The 22,928-nt window shown below is 48.5% G+C and overlaps 1 protein-coding gene across 7 annotated transcripts; it reads right to left on the bottom strand.

Annotated features, from left to right (window-relative positions):
- Nucleotides 1-251: 251 nt before the first annotated feature.
- PRPH (peripherin) lies at nt 252-20,867 on the bottom strand. Of its 7 annotated transcripts, none has more exons than XM_082421402.1 (9): nt 16,660-20,867; nt 16,227-16,287; nt 15,964-16,059; nt 15,425-15,592; nt 15,198-15,323; nt 14,887-15,107; nt 14,733-14,782; nt 14,405-14,484; nt 13,653-13,982 (listed from the first exon to the last, which is right to left on the bottom strand). In XM_082421402.1, the coding sequence occupies exons 1-9, from the start codon at nt 17,307-17,309 to the stop codon at nt 13,899-13,901; spliced, it is 1,536 nt and encodes a 511-aa protein (XP_082277528.1). In that variant the 5' UTR covers nt 17,310-20,867; the 3' UTR covers nt 13,653-13,898. The 7 variants fall into 7 exon arrangements, 6 of the variants coding, with proteins under 6 accessions (XP_082277531.1, XP_082277528.1, XP_082277530.1 ...); XM_082421404.1 differs by having other exon boundaries at nt 13,653-14,150; XM_082421403.1 differs by having other exon boundaries at nt 13,653-14,153.
- Nucleotides 20,868-22,928: the final 2,061 nt, after the last annotated feature.

Here is a 22,928-nt window from a genome sequence, read left to right on the forward strand (position 1 = left end):
CCAGGGAAGCCCCCTCCTCCATATGATTTTATTTTTACTTTTTTTGTCAACTCTGTTTCTAAAATCCATCCTTATTGCTATATATAACCTAGTCCATTGCTTTTAACAGCTGCATAGGATTCCATGGTAGGCATCCATCATACTTTGCTTATTCATTCCCTACTTCTACAAACAATGCTAGAAAATTATCTTATGTTGCCCCCTGTGAACATGTTCAAGAATTTCTCTGGGACATATATCCAGGAAACTTAATGCAAACTTAATTTCACTAAGTACCTCCAGATTATTTTTCAGAAAGTCTTAAGCTGTTTGCACTCTTAACAATGTTACTTGAAAGTTATTACCTCTATCCTCTCCAACACTTGATATTATACAACTTTCTAATGTTTACAATTCAGTGGGTATTAAGTGGACTCTTGGTTATTTTAAAGTACATTTCTCTGATTACTAGTAAGTTTGACGGTTACTTCATATTCTTATTAGCCCATAGAACTCTCCTTCTGTGAAATGCCTACTCGTATACTTTGTGCATTTTTTCCTATTGGTTTTCCTGTTGACTTATAAGATTCCACTGTATATTCTGCATATTAATTCCACGTCTGCTTTAAACACTGCAAATATATCCTTTAGGTCTGTAGTGAAATATAATTGATTTTCTATCTGACAACCTTAACGAACTCTTGGTTTTCCTAGTTTGTCTATTGATTCTGTTGGGTTTTCTATAGACATAATTAATGTCTTCTGCAAATCAAAACAGTTTTATAAATTCCCTTTCAGTCTTAAACTTTGTTGAGTTTTTCGTTGTTTTGTTTGATTTTGTTGGTTTTTTTCTTACATCATTGTACAGAACTTCCAACATTATATTAAACAGTCACAGTGCCAGGGGCAACCTTGACTTGTGGGAAACCATCTACAGTTTCTCCAAAGACCAGCCTGTTTTTTCTCACTTTTTTGTGTGAAACAATCTCAAACTTACAGAAAAGTTGTATGAGTAGTACGCAAACCCTTTTCTCTTAGCCATTTGAGAGTAAATTGCCAATATGTTGCCTTATCTTCCCCCAGTACTTTAGTGCATATTTCCTGCTAACAAGGACATTCTCTTACATGACCACAACACAACCATCAAAATCAGGAAAAGAGGGACTTCCCTGGTGGTCCAGTGGGTAAGACTATGCATTCCCAATGCAGGGGGCCCGGGTTCGATCCCTGGTTGGGGAACTAGATCCTGCATGCCACAGCTAAGAGTTTGGATGCCACAACTAAGAAGTCCACATGCTGCAACTAAAGATCCCACATGCTGCAACTAAGACCTGGCACAGCCTAAATAAATAATAAATAAATATTTTTTTAAAATCAGGAAAAGAACACCAATACACTCCTGCCATCTAACCCTCAGACCCCATTCAAGTTCTGCCAGTTTTCTAAGTGATATCCTTTATAGCAAAAGGATCCGGTAAAGAGTCACGTGTTGCATTTAACTGTCATGTCTCTTTAGTCTCCTTCAATGTGGAACAGTTCTTCATTCTTGACTTTCGTGACCTTGACACTTTTGAGGATTACATGTCAGTTATTTGCAGAATGTCCTTCAGATTGGGTTTGTCCTGATGTTTCCTCATAGGGTATGCATCTCTGGCAGGACTGTCACAGAAATGACGCTGTTTTCTTTCTACTGCGTTCTATCAGGTGGTGCCTGTTTCCATTTTTCCTGTAACTTTGATTACTTGATTAAAGTGGTATCTGCCAGGTTTCTTCACTGTAAATTACTCTTTCCCCTTTGTAATTAATATTTGGGGTAGAGTATTTTAAAATTATGTAAATATTCCATTCCTCATCAAACTTTCACTTTATTTACTTAATTATATCACCATGGATTCATAAATACCTATTATTGATATATTCAGTGAATTGTTATCCCATTACTAATATTATTTATTCTGTTACACAAGTCATCTCTGGTTTGGTTTTCCACTGTATCCTTTCAGCATGTCTGTATCTTTTAGCATTCATCATTTTTTAGCATTTTTTTTCTTTCTGGCACAGAAACATGTTTCAGGCTCAATTTATACTTGCCCTGCATCAGCTCTGGAATCAGCCATTTCTCCAAGGAGCTCTGGTTCCTTTAAGAGGAAATGTTTTTTAGAAACCACGAGCTGGACACCAGCTGTGCTCATTGCTATTAGGGTATTTCTGCCCCTCAGGCCCTCTCAGTAGACAGAGCTGGGGCATGTAATCTACACACACACCCACACACGTACATGCACAAATTCAGCACATTTACATCCGTATTTCTATATCTAAATGTATTGAAAACCATGAGTTCAAGACTGGCATTTATAAACTATGGCATTTACCTGCTTTAAAATACATCAAAGGCTTTCTATTGTCCTTACCAAATATCTTAGGAACTTGCCAAAATAAGGTAGTCTCCCTTCTCTTTGCCAGACTCCAAGTAATGAATCGAGATTTAAAATTTTGCAATAAAAAGAGACAGAGATCAGCCAAAAAGGATTTTCTATAGTTGCTTTATTTAAAAATTAATATACCCAAGTGTTAAATAATTATCAGACATAACCTACAGTGGTTTCTTAGCCCTCTGGTGGTGAGGTTTAGTCTTTCATTTCAAATATTTGAGACTCCTTTGTCTTAAAAGAGGTAACAAAGAGACGTTCATTTATGGTCAAGTTCTATGGCCGTGGCCTGGTAACTGTTTCCTAGAGAAGGGTGTTAGTATTCCCCTTTTATAATCTTTACTAGCACAGAAATGACTGACAATGATGACAACCATTTGCAACTTTTCCTTCCTCGTTTAAGAAGCAAGCATTTTCTAAATCAAAACTACAGTGAGGTACCACCTCACACCAGTCAGAATGGCCATCATTAAAATGTCTACAAATAACAAATGCTGGAGAGGGTGTGGAGAAAAGGGAACCCTCCTACACTGTTGGTGGGAATGTAAATTGGTGCAGTCACTATGGAAAACAGTATGGAAGTTCCTTAAAAAACTAAGAATAGATTTGCCAAATGATCTAGCTATCCTACTCCTGGGTGTATATCCGGAGAAAACTCTAATTTGAAAAGACATGTGCAAGACAATGTTCATAGCAGCACTATTTACAAAAGCAAGACATGGAAGCGACCTAAATGTCCATCAACAGACGACTGGTTAAAGAAGATGTGGTATATATATATACAATGAAATACTATTTGGCCATGACAAAGAATGAAATAATGCCATTTACAGCAACATGGATGGACCTAGAGATTATCGTACTAAGTGAAGTAAGTCAGAGAAAGATATGATATCATTTATGTGTGGAATCTAAAATATGATACAAGTGAACTTATTTACAGAACAGAACAGACTCACAGACATAGAAAACAACCTTATGGTTAACAAAGGGGAAAGGGGGTGGGGGAGGGATAAATTAGGAGTTTGGGATTAACAGATACACACTACTATTTATAAAATAGATAACCAACAAGGTCTTACTGTATAGCACAGGGAACTATATTCAATATCCTGTAATAAACCATAACGGAAAAGAAAGGGGAAAAAAGAAGCAAGCATTTTCTATTCTCTAACAGAAATCTTTAAAAGTAGCAAGTATACTAGTCTGGGCAAGAGATAAAAGAATTCTGTTGTATGTTGTAAAACGTATAAATTATCTTTTGGACTAGACAGACCTTAATCCAGTAACAGGAGTGATACTTTATCAGTCCATTTCTTCTGCAGAAAAGGAAACATTGTAACACGGTTTATTCTAAAGAGACCTTTGCAGTTGCAGTCAGAATCAACCAGTTTTTTCAGAGTATCATGGTTTACAAGGTCCTGTATTGTCTCCTGCCCTTCCTCCTCTCCAACCGCATCTCACACCTCTCTTCTCTCACTGTGATCCAGCCACACTGGCTGGATCCACTAGGAGAAACTCCATGTAACAGTGGCTTAAATGAGATATACATTTATTTATCTTTCACTTGAAAAATCCAATACTACACTGTGGTGCAGGATGTCGATTGTGGTGGAGGTTGTATTGTGGGGAAAGGGAGTGCTATGGAATGAATTGTGTCCTCCAAAATTCATATGTTGAATACCTAACCCCCCATGTGATGGTATTTGGAGATGGAGCCTTTGGGAGATTAATTAGGTTTACATGAGGGCATAACGGTGGGGCTCTCATGATGAGGTTAGTGTGCTTATAAGAAAACACATTAGAAAACTTGCTCTTTCTTTCCCCCATCCCATGTGAAGCCACAGTGAGAAGGTAGCTGTCTACAAGCCAGAAAAAGAGCCCTAACCAGAAGCTGACCATGCTGACACCTTGATCTTGGACTTCTCACCTCTGGAACTGTGAGAAAATTCATTTCTGTTGTTTATGCCACCCAGTCATAGTATTTTAAAAGAATTTGGCACCTTTGTCAAAAATTAATTGACCATAGATGTATGGGTTTATTTGTGGACTCTCAGTTCTATCCCCCTGGTGTATATGTCTATCCTATGTCAGTATCACACTATTTTGATTACTTTCATTGTAGTAAGTTTTGAAATCTAGAAGTGTGAGTCCTCCAACTTTGTTTTTCTTTTTTCAAGATTGTTTTGGGACTTCCCTGGTGGCGCAGTGGTTAGGAATCCGCCTGCCAATGCAGGGGACACGGGTTCGAGCCCTGGTCTGGGAAGATCCCACATGCCGTGGAGCAACTAAGCCCATGTGCCACAACTTATGAGCCTGCGCTCTAGAGCCCGCGAGCCACAACTACTGAAGCCTGCATGCCACAACTACTGAAGTCTGTGCGCCTAGAGCCCGTGCTCCGCAACAAGAGAAACCACTGCAATGAGAAGCCCGTGCACCGCAATGAAGAGTAGCCCCCGCTCGCCCCAACTAGAGAAAGCCTGTATGCAGCAATGAAGACCAAACGCAGCCAAAAATAAATAAATTAAATTAAATTTTAAAATTTATTTAAAAAAAAAGAGATTGTTTTGGATATTCAAGGCCCTTGTAATTCCATACAAATTTGAGGATCAGCTTTTCCATCCATTTCTGAAAAAGACTTTTACTAATGCTTTTCCTTCTCCTGTCCTGCCTTCTTCTTCTTCTTCTTTTTTGTTTTTAATTCTTTTGGCCATGCCGCGTGGCATGTGGGATCTTAGTTCCCCAACCAGGGATCGAACCTGCACCCCATAGCAGTGGAAGCGTGGAGTCCTAACCACTGGACCACCAGGGAAATTCCTCTTTTTACTTTTTCATTTATTTATTTATTTATTTTTGGCTGCGTTGTGTCTTCGTTGCTGCACGCGGGCTTTCTCTAGTTGCGGTGAGTGGGGGCTGCTCTTCATTGCGGTGTGCGGGCTTCTCATTGCAGTGGCTTCTCTTGTTGCAGAATATGGGCTCTAGGCGCGCGGGCTCAGTAGTTGTGGCACACGGGCTTAGTGGCTCCGTGGCATGTGGGATCTTCCCAGACCAGGGCTCGAACCCGTGTCCCCTGCATTGGCAGGCGGATTCTTAACCACTGTGCCACCAGGGAAGTCCCCCTCTTTTTACTTTTAAAGTCAAGTTTATCTTCTCTCTTTCACAGACTTGGCTTTCTTGAAATATTTAGTGATTCTTAATTGTGTGCTCACCTTTGTAACTGTTACTACTGGTTAGACTGTCTTCCATTTCTCTTAAAGAGCCCACAGGGGGTGAGGAGGGTGCTGCTTCACATGCTAATTTCACTGTTAGCCTATTTTCAGTGAAAACAGGGAAGGAGCAGGACATGGCTTCCATCACTGCTGCAGGGGTCAAGCCAATGGATTCTTGCTGCTTTGATTTAATCATCTTGTTTATTGCTCCTGGTCTGCTGCTTCTAGCATTCACCCTTTTGGGCACGGAACATCCTTTGTGCTACTCCTCATCTCCACAGAAGAACTCTTCTGTCAAGAGTTCTGCACTATAGTTTACCTTTCCAACTAATCAGTGCCTGTGGCAGAAAGCCTCTAAGATAGGCAACAATTATCCCTGCTACCTGGTGGACATGCCCTTGTGTAATCCCCTCCCCTTTAGGGTGGCTTGGATGTAGAATATGACAGAAGTGATGGAATGCCACTTCCAAGGCTAGGTCATAGAAAGACTGTTGTTCTGTCTTGGGCGTTCTCTCTTGAATAACTCACCTTTTTAGGGAGATCAGCTGCCAGGACAGGAAGCCGCCCTGTGAATTCTGAACTTGCCTAGCAAGCCCCTGCAACCGTAGAATCTAATTCCTTGCAATAAGTCTCTTAATATATACCTCTTACTGGTTCTGTTTCTTTGGTTGAACCCTGACTGGTGTAGATTTTCATGCCTGAAAATGGGTGTTATTGTAACAAATACCTAAAAATGTAGAAGCGGCTTTAGAATTTGGTTATGGATAGAGTCTGGAAAAACTGAGGAGCATGATAGAAACTCTGCAACAGGCTTCAATATCAGGGTTGAAACTGTTGGATAAATAAACTATTTATTAAAAATGGGGGGAGTTCCCTGGTGGTCCAGTGGTTGGGACTCTGTGCTTTCATTGCTGAGGGTGTGGGTTCAATTCCTGGTTAGGGAACTGGGATGCCACGCGGTGCCTGGGGGAGAAAAGGGGGGGGGCGGAACCTAGCTTGTCTTGAACAGACTGTTAGTAGAAATATGAATGTTAACTCTCTTAGCTCAGAAGGAAGTGAGGAGCACGGTACAGAATACCTATACTACCTTAGAGAATATGTAAATCATCACAAAGAGACTGTTGGTAGAAATATGAACGTCAAAGGTGCTGCTGGTGTTGAGGGCTCAGAAGAAAATGAGGAACATGCTGTGGAAAATAGAGGAGAGGGGATTTTTTTAATTTAGTAGGAGAAAGCTTAGCAGAATTGAGTCTTACATTTATGCGAAAAGCAGAATTTGTAACAATGAACTTGGGTATTTATCTTTGCTGCCAAGTTTTGAAGGTGGCGTCTGGTTTCTTGTGGCTTACAGTAAAATCTGAAAGGAAAGAGATAAATTGAGGGAAGAAATGTTAAGCTAAAAGGAATCAGAACATGGTATTTGGGAATTCTCACCCTACCCATATTGCAAAAGATGCTAAAATTAGGTCATTCACTGTCAAGAAAGTGTGCTCTGAAGAGAAATCCAAGGATGTACCTGGGCAATCTTTTGTTAGTGCCTAGGAAGGATCAAAGGTCAGAGTATTCAATCACACAAAGGGCTATTTGGAGAGATTAGCCCTGCGACTCATGGACCTCCTTAGCCATCTGAGCAGAAACCAAGCATAGAAATGGGATTATCCAAAAAGATTTATAAAAGATTCTCTTGTCTAATGGAGTAAATCGCAGAGACATACACAGGAAACACACACAGTTCTTAAGGATGTCCTACAAGCAGAGACACTGCCAGCTTGTAGTGAAAGGGACAGAGAGAGGGCAAAATTAAAGAAAGCTGTCAGACTCCCAGAATTATACAACCAGGAAACAAACAGATGAAAACACATGGAAAAGGAAAGATGACTCCAAGGGCAGGGCAGTGAGTCCAGAAGGTGGAGCCAGGAACCAGAAAGGATTATTCCCAGGCCTTGAAACCTAACATTGTTTTCCCAGCTGGATTTTTCATTTTGAATTTTATTTTATTTTATTTTTTCATACAGCAGTTTCTTATTAGTTATCTATTTTATACATGTTAGTGTATACATGTCAATCTCAATCTCCCAATTCATCCCACCACCACCCCCGCCCACCCCCGCTTTCCCCCCTTGGTGTCCATACGTTTGTTCTCTACATCTGTGTCTCTATTTCTGCCTTGCAAACCGGTTCATCTGTACCATTTTTCTAGATTCCACATATATGCATTAATATACGATATTTGTTTTTCTCTTTCTGACTTACTTCTCTCTGTATGACATTGCTTCAGAAACTTTTTTCTTTCCATTTTCTTCCTTTTTGAGTGGGAATGTCTATAACTGTTATCCTATTCCTGTCTCACCATTGTATTTTAGGAACAAATAACTTGTTTTCTAGTTTCACAAGTCCACAGATGGAGAGTAATTTCCACCCAGGATCAGTTATATCCAGAGCCTCACCCATAACTAATTTAGATGATCAAATGATGAAATTTGGGACTTTTGAGCCAATGAGACCTAGATGAGATTTTTGCTCTTCAGTTGCTCCTGTAACTGAGACTTTCGGGAACCTTGAAATGGGGTACATATATTTTGTATGCGAGACCAACATGAATCTGTGGAGGGCAGAGGGCAGACTATGGTAAACATAATAATGCCCTCCCCAAGAGGTGTCCACATCCCAATGCCCAGAACCTGTGAATGTTTTATTACATGGCAAAAAGGACTCTGATGATGTGGGTAAATTAAAGATTGTGAGATGGCAAGATTATCCTAGATTATCTGGGTACATCAATGTAATACAAAGGATTGTTGTAAGAGGGAAGCAGGAGGATCAGTCAGAGAAGATATGCTAACTGAAGCAGAGATCAGAGTGATGTGATTGCTGGCTTTGAACATGGAAGAGGGCCACAGGACAATGAACTCGGGCAGTCAGTCTTTAGAAGCTGGAAAAGGCTCCTCTAGAGCTTCCAGCAGGAACACAGATCTGTCATCCCATTTTAGACTTCTGACCCCCAGCACTGTAAGATAATAAATTTGTTATTTTAAGCCACTGAGTTTGTGGTAATTTGTTACAACAGCAATAAGACATCAATACATTATGAGGAAAGTCTGCAACACACGCTCAAGCTGTCCCCTTCAAACAGAAAACACCTTTGATGCTTACACTGTTGAAGGATAACTAGAACTGTGATCCCTGGTTTACAATTCATGACAGGTCCCACACTACCCTGCTGAGGGAAGCAGTTCAGGAGGCCATATTCTGAACCATGTCACCTCATTCTCCTGCCTACAAGATTGCCAAGGCTACTCAACTATGCATGAATCATCTCACTTAATCTTCACAAGCCTAGGAAGTAGCTACTATTGTTGTCTCCATTTTACAGATGAAGAAACAGAGGCAAAGAGAGGTGCAGTATATTTTCCAAGGTCATGCATCTAGTAAGTAGAAGATCCAAGATTTAAATGCAGATTCTTAAAATTGGACTTTTCACATTCTTTCATTAGTTAAAAAAATATTTGCTTCAACACTGGGATTCTATAATGAGTATAAGTGTCAAAGGTTTCGGAACAAATACAACCAACATTTGGTAGGCACCGAACAACATTTATTAACCGTGGGAGCGGAAGTGCACAGGGGACTAAAGCCCATCAGCCTTTGGGTATCTGTCCGTGTGTCTCGTAGAGGACGTGGAGAGTGTTGATGAACCTGTCGAGGCTGGTAAAGTGGGCATCTTCTGTGATAGGAAGTGAGAGCAGAGCCAAAGAAAGCTCCAGAAGTCAGTGCGCAATTGCTATCTGGTCATGGAAGCCGTAGGACAATTGAAGCCACGAGTAAGAAGAAACTGAGTCAGCAAGAGCCAGGGCAGAGGGTGAGGTCATTTGCTTATTGTGACAGGAGCAGTCGGAGCACCGGTCAGGGAGCCTTGTGCCCCTGCTGTGGAGGGCGCTCCCTTTCACCTGGCATGCTCCGTGAGGCCTGATGGGGCTGCAGAGCCCGTGTCACACAGGTGTCTCTGGGTTCCTGTGAAATGACTCCCACTCCACCCCAGGCAGCTGCAATTCTCGTCCCCCTTATTTCCACGTGTAACTTCACAATGAACTCCCGTTCGCTTGAGATATTCATTTAGTCTCTCTTCTTCGCAACTCAGATAACTGAACCCCCTTTTCCACCCACGGCAGATGCCCCCTGAGGAATTATTCCACTACAACAGTGGGCACCTCCCTGGGGTCCAGGATACCCACCACAACTGGTTCACTCTAGGAACTGCTAAGTAAATGTGGTCACATCCTCACTTTTGAGGTGACCTTCTTGCAGATGACATGAAAACTACTTCCCCTCTTCCAACAAGCAGAATACAATAAAATCAATACGGTATAGGCTTTCTTAATCACAATCAAATCCCAGCCCTGTCTTCTTGAGGTTAACATCAGATCCCTTGATTAGAATTGGATTTTGAGTTTTCCTAAAACTCTTCAATCACAGCCACGTCTGAGGTTGTATAATTTCAATAGGTGGCTGGATCCACCCGTGACAAATTGATTCTTTCAATTCTCCCTAGCACTTAAACTCGTTCAAGTCTGGTCTTTTTCAATTTTTCCCCCCCTGCAATCCAAGATAAAAAAATGTATTTTACATGAAAACCCAGAACACACGTATATACACTGAAAATAAAAGTTTCACCATACCCTAAAGTTTTCTATTCCTTTTATTTTAAAATGTTTGTCTTGACCCAATAATTTTTTATTACAATGTTTCATGACCCGCAGCTTGAAAACGATTGGTGCAGTCTCTCCTTTCTTCAAAATTTCACTTCTCAAACACAGATCTTTCTTGGCTCTGGCTCTTTCTTTTCTTTTAACAATCAAACATCTCATGAGAGTGGTCTGCTCTCCACTTCCCCATCTCTCATTCGCTCTTCAGTTGACCATGTTTTGTCTCTGACCCTACCCTGCCCTGAAGCTGCCCTCACTGAGGTCTAACATCTTCTTTGCTGATAAATCCCACATTTCCCACTTGTTACTTAACCTGGGTTCCCAGCATCCTCTGACGCAGCTAGCCACCCCCTCTGGAAAGCTCTCTCTTGCCCTGGCTTCCTGAGGCCTCCTACCTCTCTGCCAGTTAATTCTCAAGATTCACTTCCTCTGCTCCCCTACGAGTCTCCCCAAGCAAGGCACTTCTCTTTTCTCACTTAATACACTGTTCTTGAGTGGTTTCATTTTTTTCTCATGTGGGACACCTGAGAAACCCAGCTCAAACTCTTCCTTCTATCCAGTACAAATCATAGGCCACAGGCTCTGATGTGAAAGTTTCCAAACGGGAAATTTTGCTCACTTGAAAATCTAAATATTTGAAACTCCAAAGCTTTTGTCTGCTTTTCTTCAGTGATATTTCTCCTCTGAGATAAAAAATGCTATTGAATGAAAAGGAGAGAAGGCAAGGGGTGGAGGGTGAAAATGGTGGGAAGCTTGAGTAATATTTGCAGTGGACATTGTGGTTGATCCCCAATGTCCATTCCATACCAGACAATTAGCCCAAGTCAGTGAGTGGCTTTCCCCTGATGACTGTTACTGCTCCAGGAGCAGACACACCAATGATCCTTGCCAGACAGTCTGAAGGAAAGGATTTATATCTCATACTTGGGAGGAGGGGTTTCTCTTTCTTCCACTGAATATGAAGACAGAAGCATCACGCAGTAGCTACCAGCACCCACCTTCAGACAATGAGAACCATCCCGAGGATGAAACTTCCCTCCAAGGATGAAGGCTGAGCAGAACCATGGACAGAGCCTGGGTCCGTGATATTATTGAGCTGCTGAATCAACCAACTTCAGAGCCCACCTACCTCTGGCTCCTTGTTACATGAGGTAGTTTACTTTCTTTTTTAAAAAAAAATGAAGTTGTATGTTACTTGTAGCAGAAAGCATCCTGATAGATTCAGCATCTCAAAATATTCCATCACACCTGAACTCCAGACCTGTGGACCCAAATGCCTGCCAGCCCTTCCCCCGGGCTGTTCCATAGCATCTCACACTCAGTAAGTCTAAAACTGACTTTGTTGTCTTGGGCCCCCTCGTCCCCCTACACCAATCTTCCCTGTTTCCATGAAAAGTCCCACCATCTGCCTGGTTATTCAACTCAAAACCTTGGGTAATCTTTGCTATTTCCCTTTCCCTCACACTGACAATCCCCACTTAGGAACTGCAGATTCTACCCCCCGAATAGTTCTCAAATCCATCCACTTCTTTGCCCACCACCGTCTCTTGCATGTTTCACTGCAACAGTCTCTGAACTGGTCCTCCATCTCCTTCCAACTGTGTCTGCACACCACAGCCAGAGTGACCTTTCTAAGATGCAGATCTGAATACTTCACCCATTAAAACCTTTTCTTTCCCTTTTCCTTAGAATAAATTCTAAGTGCCTTAATATGTCATATAAGGCCCTCAGTGACCTGGCCCTCGTTGCATCTTTCCAACCTCAATGCAATTTCTTCCTTTCTAGCCTTCATTCCAGCAACGTAGAACTACTTTCACTTTCCAGACATGCTCCCTCTTGTCTTCTGGCTGACGTATCTACCTAGAAAGTCCTCCTCCTCTCCCTGCTTCACCTGAATAACTGCTGTTCATTCTCCAGCGTTCATTGTGATGGTGCCTCCTTTGGGAGGCCATCTCTACCCTAAGGCTGGGTTAGGTGCTCTTCTTCATGTTCCCACAACACCATCTCCTTATCCCAATCACATCACTCGTCAGGAGGTTGGAATTGTATGCTTATTTGTCTATGTCCCCCACCCAGACTGTGAGCTCCTTGAGAGCAGGGACTCTGGCTTACTCCCTGCACTTAGAACTATAATTGAGTGAAGAAGATCATTCAAAATTCAGAAGTAAATTTTGACTTCAAGGCAAGGGTAGGATGGAATGGAGTTGGAGGACAGCATGGAAATAGACATTTTCAAGCAAGGGGAGGGGTGGTGGTAGCAGAATCTGATCTGCTGGCTAAGTGTGCTGAAAAGGTTTAGGTGGGTGGCAGGGCCAGGCCAGGGGAAAAGACCACTGAGGCAGACAATGTAACCCAGGCAAGAGATGACGGTGGCGGGACTTCCTTGGTGGCGCAGTGGTTAAGAATCCGCCCGCCAATGCAGGGGACACGGGTTCGAGCCCTGGTCTGGGAAGATCCCACATGCCGCAGAGCAACTAAGCCTGTGCACCACAATTACTGAGCCTCACTCTAGAGCCCACAAGCCACAACTACTGAGCCCGTGTGCCACAACTACTGAAGCCTGCGTGCCTAGAGCCCGTGCTCCACAACAAGAGAAGCCACCACAATGAGAAGCCCATGCACCGCAACAAAGAATAGCCCCTGCTTGCCGCAACTAGAGAAAGCCTGCACGCAGCAACGAAGACCCAACACAGCCAAAAATAAATAAAATTTTTTTAAAAAAAGAGGTGATGGTGGCCTGGACTAGGGTGGTGGGAGTGGAGATGGGGAGAACCAGACAGGCTTGAAAGAGTTATGAAGTAGAATTAACAGAATTGGGGGTAGGTGAAGAAAACAAAGGAGTATAAGATGAGGTGAGTTCTAATTTGGGCTACAGAAGTTCTAGTGGTGCTTCATCTTAGGGCAGGGAATCCAGAAGGAAGAACATGACTGCAGAAGGTGGAAAGTGAGGTGAGGGGCTCTGCTTCGGACATTTGGGGCTGCAGATGGGGCACAGAAGTTGAGAAGGATTGGACAGAGAGGTAGGAGGAAAACCAGAAGGGTAGACAGGAGTCATAGATGCCGAGATAGTGGGAGTCAGAAGAGAAATGACCTGAGGCAGGGGGAAAATACTGCTGAGCCTCCTTTGCATTGACGCTCCCATGACACAGACACAAGTGCACTAGGGAGGGTCCCCCCCCCGCCCCGCCCCGCCCCACCCCGCCCCCATTTACTATTCTATGATCTTTTTTAAATCGAAGTATAATTCACTTACAATATTATATTAGTTTCAGGTGTATAACATAGTGATTCCATATTTTTATACATTACAAAATGATCACCACTGGAGAGGGTTCCCTTGATAGCAGTTTTATTTGATTTAAAAGTGAAACTCAGACCCTGACCCACCCACTAATCTTGGGGTCGTGGCAGGAGTAGACTCATCCTGGGGATGGTCAGCCTCTTACCAGGACAAGAAATGGGGGAACATATAGACTCTTACCAGGACAAGCAATGGGGGAACATATAGACTCTTACCAGGACAAGCAATGGGGGAACATATAGACTCTTACCAAGATAAGAAACGAGAAACATATGGATCATGTCTCTGTGGGCCTGGAGAGGCCCCGCTGTGGTGCTGGGTAGGGTTTGGCCACGGCCAGGGAAGGGGTGACTGGAGCCATCTGGTGGACACATGCAGAGGGGGAGGAGACGAATTCGGGACTGGTGTTAGGATGGGGGCTTAGAGATCTAGGGCAGGGTCAGGGAGCTCTGGACCAACAAGTTCAGTAGCTGTGAGTAGAAGACTTGTCCAGCTCACTGCGCTGCTCCTTGTGAGACTCTGTCACCACCTGCTGGGGGCCGAGGTACGTGAGGGGCACAAACCATTCACCACCACCCTCCTTCCAGCTCCTTTGTGGCACGGTGTCCCCCCTCCCTGGCATAAGTTGAGGCTCCAGTCTGACCATCCACCTCCATCTCCCTGTCTCACTCCCACCCCAAGAATCACTAACCCACAAACACCCTAAGATTACCTGCAGCCAGGCTGGGCCTCAGAAATACTATGAGAAATGATGAGGTCCTACGCTCAAGTGACCCATCTCACCTCCCCATTCCGGGTCTCAATGGTCTTGATCAGAACCATCTTCCGGCTGTGGCTCTCCTGGGGAGGCTCCACCTCAGGCACTGGAAAAAGCAAGATGAGAGGTGGAAGGGAGGAGGCTTGGGATTTCTCTTCTTTTAAGCCCTCACTCCGTCTGGGAGGTGAGGGAGGGGTGGGGAGGGGCAGATCCTGAGGAGCGAAGGCGAGTGTAGACCAGGACTCAGAAGTTCACGGAGAGAATCAGTCCTTGAGCAGAGCCATAGTAAGAGTCCAGCCAGGGCAGAAATGGACAAGGGGACAGACAGTTGGAAGTCAGACGTGAAAGACTCACCAGTCGTCTTTATACTTAAGGATGCAAAGGAATGGACTGGCACGGAGATCCTGGGGGCGAAGCACTCGGTCAGCTACTCCGCTGAGCCGCTGGCCTCCCCCCCACTCCTCCCCCACCCCAGTCCTGACCACACCCTATCCGACCCGCCCCTCACCGGCTCTCCTCGCCCTCAAGTAGCTTCCGGTAGGTGGCGATCTCGATGTCCAGGGCCATCTTGACGTTGAGGAGCTCCTGGTACTCCCGCAGGTGTCGCGCCATCTCCTCCTTTAGCTGCCGCAGCTCCTCCTCGAGCCGTGCGGTGCCCGCCTGGTACCCGCCAGCTTCCAGGGCAAACTGCTCCTCCAGCTCCCGCAGCTGTCTGAGCAGCGCCTCGTTCTGGGGGTTGGGGGTGAAGGGGGGGCGTCAATGGGGGGAGCAGCCTTCATCCTCCACCCCCTGGGCGGGGGCGCGCAGCCTGGTACTCACCGTGCCGCGAAGCCCGTCCACCTCGCACGTCAGGCTCTGTATCTGGCGTCGCGACTCGTTCATCTCCTGCTTGGCCTGGCGCAGGGCCTCGTGGTTCCGGTTGGCAGCGTCGGACAGGTCCGCGTACTGCGGCCAGGGGGGAAATCCGGACGTGAGTGGACCAGATGCGCCCTGTCCCCAGCTCCCCACTCTTCCAGGTCCTCCCAAACCCTCCCGTGCCCTCGCACCTTGGACTTGTACCACTCTTCTGCTTCCTGCAGGTTCTTCGCCGCAATGCTCTCGTACTGAGCACGGATGTCCCTCAGCGCCGCCGTCAGCTCGGGCTTCACGGTCGCCTCCACCTCGACCTGCTGCACCTGCTGGCTCTCCACGCTCATCTGCAGGTCTCTCAGCTCCTGCCGCCCAGGGCGAGAGGCCGAGTTCATCGCGCAGATCCCACGCGGGCCGCGCGGTTGGTGCACAGAAAAGAGAAGAAACACTTGAATGAACAGAAGGGGGCGCCAGGGAGTGCAGCGCCCCTGGTACTGCACGGCCCGCGCCACGCCCGTACTAAGCCTCTGGCCAGGTTACGGGGGTGCAGCTCCGCTGCTTGCCACCAGGCGGCGCAGGGGTGTGAGTCAAACCACCTGTAGAGGGGGTTGAGAGCCTGCGTCTACCCTACGAATCTCACTTCTCTTCCTCAGGTCCACTCGCCAGTCTCTTCCAGAGCTTGTACTCCAGCTCCAACGAGACCACCCCCAACCTCCTGACACCCGGGTCCACCCACCTCCTCGTGCAGCTTCTTGAGGAACTCAATCTCATCCATCAGAGACTCAATCTTGCGCTCTAGCTCCAGGCGGGACAGGGTGGCGTCGTCCACGTCCTTCACGGGGTGGCAGTGGGGGTTCGAGAGCAGGGAGGGGTTGCTTAGGTCGACGAAGAGCCTGGCCCTCCCTGTCTGCCTCTGGAGGCTTCTGGTCGCCTCCCTTTGCCCACAGATGCCACCCTGGATACCCAGGCCGGGGGTAGGAATGGGGAGACCGAGCTCACCTTACGGAAAAGCACGAGGCTGTGCTCCGCATCCTCGCGCTTGCGAGTCTCCTCCTCCAACCTGGTGAAGGAGTGTGCAGAAGCTGAGCTCCGGGGTCACCGTCCAGCCTTAAGACCGCGACCCCCAGGATCTGGGTCATAGGCTGCTACTGCCCAGGACTCTGAGGAGGGGTCTTCAGGCTGCCTGATGGACTTGCCCCATTTTCCCTTTAACCTGCTGGGAGCTGAGATGCGGCCCTTTTATACACTGGGGAGACATAGTAACTCCCCCTTCCTCCCCTCCCCAGAGACTCAGCAAAGTGGTAGAGGAGGGGTTGGGGGTGTTGCCCGCTGGCGAGGATGCTGTCTGCACACGCCCAGGTGGATAAGGTGGGCCACTCCCTCTGGCGGCCGTCTCGACGGCCGTCGCCCAGCCCCGGCCCTGTCCCCTGACCTCTGCTTGAGCGCCGCCAGGTCCTCCGCCAGCCCGTCGCGCTCCACCTGCACCCGGTCGCGCTCGCGGCCCAGCAGCTCTAGCTCCCTCCGCAGCTCGCGCAGCTCCTGCTGGCACAGCTGGTCGGTGCGCGCCGGCTCCTGGCCCCGGGCCTGGTTCAGCTCCCCGCGCAAGGCCGCGTTCTGCTGCTCCAGGAAGCGCACCTTCTCGATGAAGTTGGCGAAGCGGTCGTTGAGCTCCTGCAGCTCCTGCTTCTCGTTGCTGCGCGTGGCCAGGAACTCCTGGTTGAGGGCCTCGGCCATGGAGAAGTCGAGGCGCTCCGAGGGCAGGCGCAGGAGGGCGCCCGCGCCCGCCCGGGGACTGCGGAAGCTGCCCAGGCGCACGGAGGAGCCGGGGGACGCCGAGCCCAGCAGGCGGCTGCTCGAGAAGCGGGAGCTGGAAGAGTAGGAGAAGGCCCCCGGGGACAGCGAGGGCGGTGGCCCGAAGGCACGGCGGTAGTAGGTGGAACTGACGCCGGACCGGAGGCCCGACGGGTGGCTCATGGCGGCCGAGGATGGGCAGTCACCGCTGGCAGAGCTTGTCCGGGCGCTGGGAAGGAGCCGCAAACCGCTGCGAGGCGGCTTTATAGCCCTGCGGGCTCGTGGGGGCATGGGCTGCTCCTCCCACTGGCCTGACTGTGGGGCTATGTGGGGAGGGGGACGCCCCACCCCTGCGGTGCAGCGGGAGCGCCGCGCCCTCCCTCCCTGGTTGCCGGCGCCCTGCCTACTTGATTCCCCCAGTTGCTGGTGGGGAAGGAAACAGGGATGGCTACCACAGGCCACAGGCAGGCGGGAGCGGGGGGGGGTCGGGGTGTTGGGGGGGGTCAGTGCGTTCCAGCAAGCATCCGGAGCTGGAGCCTAGGGTGGGAGGGCCTCACTGGAACTGGGGTCCCTGCCTGAAAGAGCTGGTAAAAGCTGGGGGCTACGTGGACTGAAGGTTAAAGGGCAGGCTTCTGACACATGGGCAGGGAGGAGGTAGCCCAGGTGCAGGGAGAATTGGCCTGGCTTAGGCCCCAGAGGCTGTGCCTCCACATGGCCCCTGAAGGCTAGGCTCTGCTTTCACATGCTGTCAGCTGCCCCCTCTGTCACCACACCCAGGGAGATCTGGGGGACAGGAGTGCAGCGGCAGCTGAGGTGGGTGAGGAAGGGCTGCTCTCCCTGTAATCCCCAGGGCTCTGTGAAGGGTTGCTGCCTGGCGCCAGCCCTGCTGCTAATGGACTTGCTTCTTCCCCTCCCCCTCCCCTGGACACTTGGCCAGGAGGTTGCCTGCTGATGTCTCAGCCTTAAAGACACAGATCCCAAATCTACCCCAGGCCCCAACAAGGTGGGCACATCAGAGGGGGCTGAGGGTGACTAGGCCCAGCTCTGGGTCCCGCTTGGGAGGGTCTGTGCCATGCCAGAGGCTGCACTGTGTGAGCTAGCGTGTGCTGTCTGGCTTTACTGGATTCTCCCTTCCCCCAGCCACCGCTGCTCAGTCATGGCCTCACAGGAACCGGGGCGATTCCTGAAGTAGGAAGGGGAGGGGGCTGAAGGGGAGCAGCTGCTGCCAAGGCTGAGAGATAGACACACTGGCAGGAACCGGTTTCCAGTACTGAGGAGCTGCAGGTACCCAGCGATCAGTGGGGCTGGATGGGAAGAGAAGGGGAAAGAGAAAGTGCCCATCCCCAGCGGCTCAGGGACTGAACAAGGAGAAAAAGGCCCAGAACAGAGCCACAAGCCTGTGCACACACACAGATGCATATGCATAATAGCACCGTGTACCTATGTGCACACACATTAGACACACCCAACCACAGGGCCCTTCATACCCTCCCCCACCCCAGAGTTAGCAGGGAGGCTGATGTCTGGCCTTTGCATGTCAAACGGCTTCCAGAACGCAGGCACAGGCTGCCCAGGAGTGGACAGAGGCAGCTTGGATGGTCTGCAGGAGTCGAGGTGCTGAGGCCTGTTGGGCTTGCCAGGAGCTAAGGGGCTGCCGCTGCTGGGGACTCCGGGGCTCTCCAGTAAGGACAGGTCCGCGTAGGATTGGCCCTGAGGACAAGAGCTGGGCATCTGGGGAAACAGGTCTGGGACTCCGGACTGCACCTCTGGCTGAGGGGATGAGGAGGGCGGCTCCCTGGCTGGCCATCCCCTCAGCACTGCAGGGCAGAGGAGCCGCCCCGCCTTTGTGTGTCCTCTGAGATGGGCCAACGCCCTCACGCTCACATCCCTACTGCCTTTGCCTTCCTCTTCTCTCCAGGCCCCTCCTTCCTTCTGGGCTATTAGTCTCTCCCTGAACAGCTGCCAGGTCCTTCTCCTTGATGAATCTGGTTTGGTTGCCAGGGGAATGGGAAGAGGGAGGATGGGAGAGAGGGGTGGGATGGATAAACCAGGGCGGGTCGCCACTAACTCTTGGAAGTGGGGAGGGGAAGGTCCTGCCTGGGTTAGGGTAGGGGGCTTGATAGGTGTGAGGAGGGGACTGGGGAAGCCTAGGTGCTTTCTGCTGCAGCCCTGGGCTCTGAGCCCCAGCTGCCACTGAAGCCCCATCCACTCCAGCCTAGGCCCTGCCCTGCCCTGCCGGCTGTCCTCCGGGTACAAACTGGGAGTCTGAGCTGGTACTTCACGCAAAGGGACAGGTAAGGCCTGGGGAGGACGAGCTCAGGCTTTATCTTTATAGGGAACTGCTGGCAGACCTGGGCCTTTCAGAGTAGAGGCCTCTAGGGCTGGCCCCGGGGAGTTACCTGTGGGGTTCCCATCCTCTCCCCTGCTTAAGCTCCCAGCTCACCACCCAGAAGCCTCAGAGTAGAGGGAACCAGGACCACCTCGGCAGGGCTCTGGGACCTGCAAGGCCAGGGTCTGGCCTGGGTTTGGGAACCAGGCCTGCTGGCAATGCAGAGAAGACTCCTCCCCCGTCCTCAGAAAGAGCTGGGCCTGGGAGGTCTTGTGGCCGGAAGAAAAGTAGGAAAGGGTCCCGGTTAAGAGCCAGGGCTCTGGCATCCAACTACCAAGCTTCCCATCTGATTCCAACGCTCTGTTGTACAAATGTAGTCTCATTACTATGTCTTCTCATGTGCTCCAGCAAAAGGGGGAAAATTGTAGTTTCCACCTCATAGTGTTGTTGGGAGGGTTAAATAAATACATGTAAAATACTTAGGACACACATAATAAAAGCTGAAAACTTAAACTAATTTTATTACTACTACTATTACAAATTGTCAGCCCCCAAGTACAGTGAAGAAGGATCTGGACTTCCTTTGGATTGTCCCCACTAAGAGCAGTGCTGGACCAGGGTGGCAGGAGCCCAGTACTTCCTGGCTGATGGAAGGAGGGAAGGGTGGCCTCAGTGCACCGGGCAAATAGTATACTGATCAAGACACGGACTCTGGACAGACTGACTGCATGAGTTTGATCATGGCTCCTCAACTTAATTAGCTGTATGCTTTGAGTTTGGTTGAGTGATTTAACCTCTATTCGCTCCATTTTCTTTGTCCATCAGTGGGGATGATAATAATAGTACCTAGCCCATAGTGCTGGAGGAGTAATTGAGTTCCAGTATGTGAAGCACTTAGTGCTTGGCACATAACACACGCTATGTAAGTATTAGCCAGCGTTATTACTACCCCTCCTCCTTCTGCTGTCCTTGGCTGCTCTGGCGAAGGCTCAAAGAGAAATAACCATTGTATTCAGAGGTTTGCAAGGCAAGTAAGCAATGAAGTTTAGGTTACTAGCAAGAGAGCTGCTAAATGACAGGCCATGGACTCAAAGCTGGATGAGGAGGGGTGTGTAGACAAGAGAGGGTGGGGTATTGGGAGAGTAAAGAGGTCCATAGCTGGACTTCCAGGCAAGGCCAAAGAACAGTCACAGTACAAGGAACTGAAAGAGGTACTGAGAGGGTAGGAAGTTGTTTTCAGAGAGCAGGGTGCATGAATTCGTGATTCTGGAGCTGGGGTATTTATGGATAAGATTCCCAGGGTGGGGCTTCCCTGGTGGTGCAGTGGTTAAGAATCCGCCTGTCAATGCAGGGGACACGGGTTCGAGCCCTGGTCCGGGAAGATCCCACATGCCGCGGAGCAAATAAGCCCGTGCTCCACAACTACTGAGCCTGCGCTCTAGAGCCCGTGCTCCGCAACAAGAGAAGCCACCGAAATGAGAAGCCTGAGCACAGCAATGAAGAGTAGCCCCCGCTTGCCACCACTAAGAAAGCCCATGTGCAGCAACGAAGACCCAACGAAGAGCCAAAAATAATAAATTAAATAAATTAAAAAAAAAAAAGATTCCCAGGGTGTTTCTAAGGGAGTGAGCAGCTAAGGTGGAATGGTGGGAAAGGTCATGGGAGAAGAGATCAGGCCATCAGACTGGGCACTTACTAGCTGTGTGACCCTGGGTAAGTTACATATCCTCTCTGAGCTTCAGTTTCTTCATCTGTAAGATAGGAATGATGATACCTTCCTTCCAGAGGTGTCATGAGATCTAAATGAGGTATTATGCATAAAGCGATTAGCATGTTGTGAGGCTCACAGTAGGTGCTCAACACTGTTGATTGCCTTCTTCCCCTCCCATGTGACAGAGAGGAAACAGACACACAGAATCAATGACATAACCCTAATTACTTGTACCTAAGTGTTAGCTGGCATCTCCCTGCCCCTTGAGGTCTAGGATTGGCTCAACCTCCACTCCACATCCTGGGGAAATTCCAATGTCCTCCCCAAGATCTCTTTGCCTTCCTGTTGCTTCCTCTTTGCATGCCTAGCTCCAGGTCCCTGCTGCCTCTGAACTGGCTGACTTTACAGCTAACTCTCCACAGTGTCTCAGATGTGGAACTTGGCACTGTCCCTCGGGTCCTGTGATCCCCTTTCCCATCACTTGGGTAGGAGCTGAGGCTCAGAGGGACAAAGTTGCCTGTCTGAGGTTGCGCAGTGAGCAAATTACGGCTTCCTCTCCAGGAAGACACGTCCTGGTTGGTCAGGGCCTGCTGGTGTTCTGTGTTCTGGGCCTGCAGGATCCCAGATGAGCCCCAGCCAGAAGGAGTCCAGCTCCATTCAAGGTGGGCTCTCCCAGGCTGGTCTGGCTGCAGGGTCCCTATTGACAGAGTGGCTCCACTGGCGTGGAATCCTTTCCCCATTATCTCCATTTGGGGGCTCCACTCATCCCTGTTAGGGGGCACCCTGGGTATCTTCTCCATCGCATCACTTCTCTCACTGTATAATATAGCAATAGCTAACATTTCCTATGTGCCAAGCACTATGCTAAGCATTTTACACGTGTTATCATTTTTAATCCTCACAATAACCCTATGACATAGGTACTACTACTATTCCCATTTTACAGTGGGAGAAACTGAGGCACAGAGAGGTTAGGCAACTTGCCCAACGTCACACAGCTAGTAAACTAGTAATCTGTTTATATGTCTGACTCTCCTGCTCCCTGACAATATGATATTTGAGGGCAGCCATCAGATCTTATTCACTTTTGTGTCTGTGGTGTCTAGCACAGGACCTAAGTCAAACAGCTGTTGGGTAAACTGAAGAGAACCCAGAGGCACCTGAAAAAATTTTTCCCGTGGTTGTCGTGTCAGGAAAATAGAGAGGTGTGTTGCTGCCACCTTCTGGCCAGATGCTAGAATGACATGTCTGCAGTCTGAATCCATCCACGTTTATTGAGTTTTAACACTCAAGGCTCAGGAACATTGGAATTTGGGGGATGCTCCAAAACTATTTATTATGACCTCCTTTTTAAAGATGAGGGGACTTCCCTGGTGGTCCAGTGGTTAAGACTGCACGCTCCTGATGCAGGGGGCCCATGTTCGACCCCTGGTCAGGGAAATAGATCGTGCATGCCGCAACTAAGAGTCCGCATGCTGCAACTAAAGATCCTGGGACTTCCCTGGTGGCGCAGTGGTTAAGAATCCGCCTGCCAATGCAGGGGACACGGGTTTGAGCCCTGGTCCGGGAAGATCCCACATGCCGCGGAGCAGCTGGGCCCGTGCGCCACAACTACTGAGCCTGTGCTCTGGGGCCCGTGAGCCGCAACTACTGAGCCCATGCGCTACAACTACTGAAGCCCGCGCACCTGGAGCCCGTGCTCCGCAATGAGAGAGGCCACCGCAATGAGAGGCCTGCGCATCACAACGAGGAGTGGCCCCCGCTCACCGCAACTAGAGAAAGCCCACACGCAGCAACGAAAACCCAACACTGCCAAAAATAAATAAATAATAAAATAAATAAATTTTAAAGATCCTGGATGCTGGAACGA

Source organism: Balaenoptera physalus (assembly GCF_965194825.1).
Source record: "Balaenoptera physalus genome assembly, chromosome: 13".
NCBI classification, from domain to species: Eukaryota; Metazoa; Chordata; class Mammalia; order Artiodactyla; family Balaenopteridae; genus Balaenoptera; species Balaenoptera physalus.

What these genes read in the sequence shown, in the direction of transcription:
- PRPH (XM_082421401.1), bottom strand. Translation starts at nt 17,309, where the DNA reads ATGCCCCCACGAGCCCGCAGGGCTATAAAGCCGCCTCGCAGCGGTTTG. An exon ending in TGGACGGGCTTCGCGGCACG is followed by an intron (nt 15,108 to 15,197) that starts GTGAGTACCAGG and finishes CCCAACCCCCAG; the next exon opens with AACGAGGCGCTGCTCAGACA. An exon ending in CTTGAGGGCGAGGAGAGCCG is followed by an intron (nt 14,783 to 14,886) that starts GTGAGGGGCGGG and finishes CTTCGCCCCCAG; the next exon opens with GATCTCCGTGCCAGTCCATT.